Raw genomic sequence first — 7503 nt, 5'->3', positions numbered from 1 at the left:
TCACACATTGATCTGAGTTGGGAACAATATTACAGTTCTCTCATTGTTACTGAGTCAAATTTCTGGACACTCCAAGGCAGTTGGGGATGGATGATTAATTTTGGTCTTGTAACAGATACCCACTTCTCATGGAGGGCTAGGATGCGCTGGCTCAGGAATCTCATGCCCAAGTCTGAACCTTATAGTAGTGATTTAGTTGTGAACTGATCATGCCCTAACTAGAGATATTCAGCTAATCTTGGCTTTTATTTTATGACAAAACTTATTTCTTTTCCAATAAAAATGCACACTATCCCAAAAAATTGCGCATGCTTAATTTTAAACTCTAGTTGATAATTATTGTATACATCTTTTCAAAACAACTGATTTCACTGAAGCAGTGCTAATAATTACTGCAGTATTATAATAATTGTCTGAAAATCATTTTTTCTTTCAGAAATGTAAGATTTGGTGCTGTGAATGTATAAACACACAATGTATGAAATAGAGTTGTGGTTGTAATAAAGACAAAATATATCTGGTCATCATGCGTTTGTAATAAGAAGAGGCAGGCTATTTATGATACCTCCAGCTAAAACTATCCCTCTGCTCAAAGAAATGGTAAGCATATGCCGGCACTACATTTCTCAAAGGAACAATAGGGACACTGCTCAATGAAAGGGCCATTAGAAAACATCCCTGACAGATTACAAACACTGTTTGACCGAATCTGATACCATTTCCCAGAATTTTCCACTAATGATGCTCTTGTTATGCTGCTTCTTTGCCAGCTCATTGTTGTTTTTGCTTCCATTCGCCTCTGAGGCTCGCAGGATGCCTCTGAGGGAGACAGAGGAGCTGTATCATCAGTACGAGCACAGCACAATGAGATAAGCAATGCTGTAGTGCTGTCAAGAAAGCCCGAACTGCCGTCATTTGCACAGACTGCTAAAACTGAGGCGATTAAAACCACTTTTCTGGCACATACCCAAATGCATAGTGATTTTTTATTTCATAAATGAACTCGGTGCTGCGACTTAACAGGTTATCACATTGGGACTGAAGAGTGGAATGAGAGACTGATGCAATACAGCTGAGAAGAGACAAAAACATCACCTGGGCTTCAGGGAGTCCCACGGTTATCAACTGCTGAGCACTTTCTCTTCATTTCACAAATCACTGTTAGTGTGGAGAATGGAGAAAAGCAGATGTACTGACTAAGCAGATTTAGCAAGCTGCTGGACCCGGAGTGCTGCTTCATTGCAGGATTCTGAAGATGAAAAACAGGACAATAGCTGGCTTTTCTGTCACCAAATGTTCTGCATTTCAGTTTTTGAAAAACCGGGTAAGATTTACTGTTGTTTCAATTCATGTTTATTGTATTGCAGTTCTTCTGAAGGAGCAATTATCTCAATGTCACAGCTTTAATCTGACAGCTACGATATTGGATCAGAATAACTGGGTTTAATATAAATGCCAAGGGATAGACTTATAAAATCCATTAGTCTCAGGTGTCAGTTAAAATTAAGATTTTCTTTAAAATGACCCCGCACAACAGTATGCAGTAATGTTTTGAAATATTTTTAATCCAACTTGATTTGTCAAAATGATCTGCCAAATTACAACTTCTGAATATTCGAAATACTATTTTGCATAATTTATTTATTATGACTTTAAGGTTACAATTAAGTTTCAGCTTTAGTGATAAGTTCAAACCTAGATGTCACTGTTCATTGCACCAAAAATGACAAATAACTATTTTAATTTCTCTGATTGACCATTGTAATGTAAATTACGTTAGTACATAATTTAAATATATATAACATCAAAATAGAACATTACCTGACTGATGACTTGTGCAAAAGATTTCATCTTAATACTGTTGCATTCACTATAGTCTATTTCTGCCTGCCCTTCTTTATGATTATACACATTCAATAATTTTTCAGGTTCATGTGATTGAGTTTCAGATGAATGTGGGATATATTGTGAGAATGGAATTTGTAATTGTTTTTATAAGCCAAAGCATGGGTATGTATTGGATGTCTCGCAACGTCTCTTCATTTTTATGATCTATGAATTAGTTGCACTCAAACCTATGAATTAAATATTCCAATGGTTTGTCCTAAAGGCAAAACACGCACATCATTGCTAGTGTGCTGACTTATATTTCAGATGAAAGCACTTGCACTTGTTTCTATGAATGAATGTTGTGAAGACTTATCAATATAATATCCAACACAATTATAGTTGGTCACTATAGGTCTTTCTTGTTGTCTTGGACCTAAACCCTCCATTTGGCATCAAATAACACTAGCTCTTTGGAGATAAATCAGTCCAGTGTATAATCAATAAATCAACCAGTGTTGTTCTGCACCAGTAATAATAGACTCATGCATATTAACAGACGTGTTTTTTGATATTGGTATGAGCATTTAAGACCAAGAAAGGAGATGAGGACTCTTTTACTTAACATCATATTTTAGTTGGCATTGCAACATTTATAAACATCCATAACAATTGAATCAAATTGAATTAGATTTATTGTCACAGTACTCTGTACATTCAGTGAAAAGTAGCAATCTAAGTAATACCCCATTCTTTTCATAATAGCATGCTATTGCATTGATTTAATAAAAAATTCCATATTACAAAATTATTTTCCAACTTATAGCAGTTTGTTGTGGAAGTATTGCACATAATACCTACTATATCATCCTCACTATGTTTGGCTCCCAGGGAACTAAGGCATACATTCTATACTCCAACAGTATTTTCTAGAAAGCCTAAACTGGTGGGCAGCACCTACAAAGAACACCCCAATGGTATGATGCTCCTGATGAAAAAGCATTCCTTTAAACTTAAGGATCTAATGCAATGCATTCATTGCTTACAAATAAGAAGTAAAATTCAAGAATCACGAGGCTTGGCTACAGTCCAAAGATATGCAGGTTAGGGGGACTGGCCATGCTAAATTGCTCCGTAGTGTGTAGGGTTGAGCAGGCTCGATGGGTTAGCAATAGTAAATGCAAGGTTATGGGGATAAGATGGGGGGAGGGAAATGCTCTTCAGAAGGTTGGTGCAGACTCAATAGGTCAAATGGTCTCTATCTGCACTGCAAGGTTCTATGATTCTAAGTACTTTTCCATTACTTAAACTCTCAAGAGCAGTGACTGTGGTCTTAAAGTAGGAGCTCAACTGCATGTTAAATCTTGGAAAGAAAAATAAATGAGAGTAATCTCCAAGGGACCTATCACTTGCAATCAAGGTTAGAAACTGTCAAAGACTGGAAAGATAGAAAAATTGGAGCAGATGCTGACGATTAGTCCCTTGTTCTTCTTCCACTACTTAGCAAGATTGTAGTTGATCCACAACCTAAGTCCACATACTGTTTTTGCTCCATATCCTTTTATAACCATAGTTAACAAAAATCTGTCAATCTCAGGTTTAAAATCTACAATTGAGCTGACATCAATTTGGCAATCGCAAGAGAGTTCCAGACTCTGACTGCCCTTCCTAATTTTAATCTTTAAAAGGGGGATCTAATTTTTGGACCATACCTCTAACTCCACATTCCCCAATCAGCAGTAATATTTTCTCTCTATGCGGCACGGTGACACAGCGGTTAGCACTGCTGCCTCACAGCGCCAGGGACCTGGGTTTGATTCCAGCCTCGGTTGCCTGTCTGTGTGGAGTTTGCACATTCTCCCCGTGTCTGCGTGGGTTTCCTCTGGGTGCTCCGGTTTCCTCCCACAGTCCAAAGAGGTGCGGGTTAGGTTGATTGGCCATGCTAAATTGCCAGTAGTGTTCAGGGATGTGTAGATTAGGTGGGTTATAGGCGGATGGGTATGGGTGGGATGCTCTGAGGTTCAGTGTGGACTTGTTGGGCCGAAGGGCCTGTTCCACACTGTTGGGATTCTATGATAACAGTCATTAGCCTCTGTTCACTTTGATCTCTTGAAAACTTCAATCAAACCTCAAGCTTATAAAGATCAGGAAATACAACCCCAATTTATGCAATGTCATCTCATGTTTTAACCTTGAAGTCTAGATATTGTGGCAAATCTGTAATCCCACATAGATTAGTATGCCATTATGGTTGTATAGAGTTCAGAACTACCATAGTACTCCACGTGCTTTCTAACCGGGGTTTTGGATAGCTGTAGTATAAATTTGTAACACCTCGTATCTTGTTCTGTAGATTCAATGGTCACAATTCCATCAGGCTTTTTATTATTTTCTGCACCTGTTCATGACATTTAACAGTTCATTTACCTGGACTCCCACGTCTCTCAGGAACTGTACATATTTCTAGACATTCACTATTTAGAAAATATTTTGTTCTATCCTTTATAGATCTATAAGACTATAAGATATCGGAGTAGACTAGGTCATTCAGCCCATCGAATATGCTCCACTATTCAATGGTTGGTCTGATAATCCTCAACTCCACTTTCCTGCCTTTTCCCCCCTTTACCGCCAAGTGCCTTATTGATTAAAAATCTGTCTTATCTCACTATAAGTACACTCAATGGCCCAACCTCAACAGCTTTCTGCAGTAAAGAATTCCACAGATTCAACACCCTCCAAAAGAAGAAGTTCCTCTTCATCTTGTCTTAAATGGGCAGCCCCTTATTCTGAGATTATGCTCTCTGGTCCTCGATTCTCCCACATCACATTTGTCTACATTGTCTACATTGAAGTTCATCTCTCATGTTTTTGCTCATTCACTATCTCTTTATAAATGATGGAAATATAATATTGCTATTTCTTTAGACATGTGATTCTTCATTCTTGACTCTAGTAATTTTCTGACAACCATTCTCGTGCCAAGAGATCTATAACTCCCTGTTATTCCTTTCTCACTTATCTTAAGCAGCTGAGAGCCATGCAAAAATTTCCAATCTAAATCAAGAGTTCTCAAATTGAGAAAAGTTTAGAATAGTTCTGGAATTTGCAATATTCTGACATTTTTTCTTCAAAATTGTAAACTATCTGGTTCTAAGGATTTGTCATTCTCTGGTGCCATTATTCCCCTTATTACTGTTGTCTTGTTTACATTAATTTTGGGGAATTCTTGCTTCTGATTTAATGTTTGTTTCCTTGGAATTTCAGGCATACTAACCTCTCCCTCTACTATAAATATCATAGCAAAGTGATTAAATCAACATCTCTGCCACTTACTTACTTTCTTTGAAAATTGAATGCTGGTATTGTCAAGGTATTCACATTACTCCTGATTGCAATAGTTCCGATGTTGCCTGATCTGCATTGCATTTCCAGAATTTTCTGCTTTAATTTCAGACTTCCAGCATCTGCAATATTTTGCTTTAGCTCCTGGTTAGTGCATTCTTCCTAATGCAATTGTGAACATTTTTGATAACATTCAATTTTCTTTCATAGTCCTTTTTATTTATCAGTTTTTACAATCTATTTTGTCAGCCTTTGTGATTCTTTGAATCTCTCCCATTAACCAGGACCTGTAATCATTTCTGCATTTTTGTATATTTTGTTTTATGCTGCCTGTTACATTATTAGTCATTCTTGGCATTTATTTTCATGCATAGCTCTTGTCCCTTAGAAGTTTAAATTGGTTATGTATCACATTAAATTGGTGGGTTTTTTTAGCCCATTCACAGTCTTCCAAGTTTACTGCAGATAGACAATCTCTGTCTCATGGCATTAAAGCTAACTTTACACAAACTTAGGATCTTACAGCTATTTTGCATTTCTTGTTCAAAAAGATGCTGAACTTGATCATATTATGCTCGTTATTAAGTAAACAATCACTCGCCATTCGGCTGTTAACTAAATCTGGCACATTTACTCATACCTGAATCTAAAGTGGCACATCCCTGGTTAGGTTGTGTAATTTGATGGGATACTACGTAATTAGGGACTATGTCATCTGTAATGTTACAATGTTGTCAGAACAAGATGGAACAAAAACCCACTGTTTGGTCTCAGTGTAGTTCTCTCCTACTCTCTCTTATGTAGATAATGTTATACTGAATAAAGCTTGTTAGTGGTACTTACCTGAGTGCCAATCCGATCTTACGATAGTTCTAGGACGTGTTTTTTATTCTTCATGGGATATGGACATTATTGACCAGACCAGCATTTATTGCCCATCATTACATGCTATTGAAGGAATAGTATCCAGCATTTGTTGAACAGACCATTGTATTTTGTGGTTGAGTCTGGGTGCTGTCACCAATCTTTGTGTCTATATTAGGTCTAAGAGCCTGCTTGGTTAACAGTGGTAGAGGATGAACCACATGGGAGTCTTCACAAGAAGAATTATGTGTCATAATGACAATATGTAGTTTATTGCATGAGGTGCAATTTACATTGGTTACTAGGACATAATTACAAGCATGATCAGGAGTCAGGGATGTCATCTCCAATCAGGATCTAGAACTAGAATCCTCGATTCTCTACCCAGGATTTTGTGACATCAGGTTGGTGGAGCACAATCCAATCACTAGGATTCTAGAAAATAGGAGTATGCCATTTAGCCCTTCAAGATGTTCCATCATTCAATAGATTACTGTTGATCATCCATCTCAGTACCTTGCTCCTGTTTTCTCCCCATAATCTTTGATCCTTTAGCCCCAAGAATTAATTCCAATTCCTTCTTGAAAACATTCAATGTTTTGGCTTCTACCACTTTCAAAGGCAGAGAATTTCACAGGGCTCTCAATTCTCTGGGTAAAGAAATTTCTCCTCACCCCAGTCCTAAATTTCCTACCCTGGTATGTTTAAATTGTGACTCCTGGTTCTGGACTCCGCAGACATTGGGAACATCCTTCCTGCGTTTACCCTGTTCTAGGTAAACAACATATAACTTCACAGCTGATATCAGGTGATTGATATACAACTTCCATGCAAAGTCTCAAATCCTTTTCCAATTACGAATTCTACCCATATGGCCTCCATGGTTTAAAAGCAAAATTCTGAAAATATGAAACAAACACAGAATCACCACTGTTAATCTTCTATTATCCTCTCGTATCATTTAAGTGATTTTGTCCTTAAATGACTGACACTACTCCTGTTCCTCACCCATTTTCCTCATCTATCTTGTAGACTTTATAACCTATATATATGAACCGATATATATGGAGTACAATGTTGATAAGTGTGAGGTCATCCATTTTGGTAGGAATGACAGCAAATGGACTATGTTTTAAATGGTAAAAAATTGCAGCACGCTGCTGTGCAGAGGGACTTGGGTGTCCTTGTGCATGAATCGCTAAAAGTAGGATTGCAGGTGCAGCAGGTAATTAAAAAGGCAAATGGAATTTTGTCTGCCATTGCGAGAGGGATGGAGTTTAAAAACAGGGAGGCTATGCTGCAGCTGTATAGAGTCCTGGTGAGGCCACACCTGGAGTACTGTGTGCAGTTTTGGTCTCCTTACTTGAGAAGATGTATACTAGCACTGGAGGGGGTGCAGAGGAGATTGACTCGGTTGATTCCAGAGTTGAGAGGGTTGGATTATGAGGAGAGACTGAGTAGACTGGG

The 7503-nt window shown here is 37.8% G+C and overlaps 1 protein-coding gene across 1 annotated transcript in view; it reads left to right on the top strand.

The window, feature by feature from the left end:
* The first annotated feature begins 1111 nt into the window (after positions 1–1111).
* The window catches only part of LOC125483108, a 63057-nt gene continuing 56665 nt past the window's right edge, over positions 1112–7503 (top strand). Inside the window, exon 1 of the mRNA XM_048596731.1 lies at positions 1112–1324. Coding sequence (XP_048452688.1) covers positions 1256–1324 — 69 coding nt within the window. The 5' untranslated portion in view covers positions 1112–1255. The remainder of the gene's footprint in view (positions 1325–7503) is intronic.

Source organism: Rhincodon typus, chromosome 5 (assembly GCF_021869965.1).
Source record: "Rhincodon typus isolate 14 chromosome 5, sRhiTyp1.1, whole genome shotgun sequence".
NCBI lineage: Eukaryota > Metazoa > Chordata > Chondrichthyes > Orectolobiformes > Rhincodontidae > Rhincodon > Rhincodon typus.
Note: the sequence above shows the minus strand (reverse complement) of the source record. Positions and strands in the feature narration are given on the sequence as shown.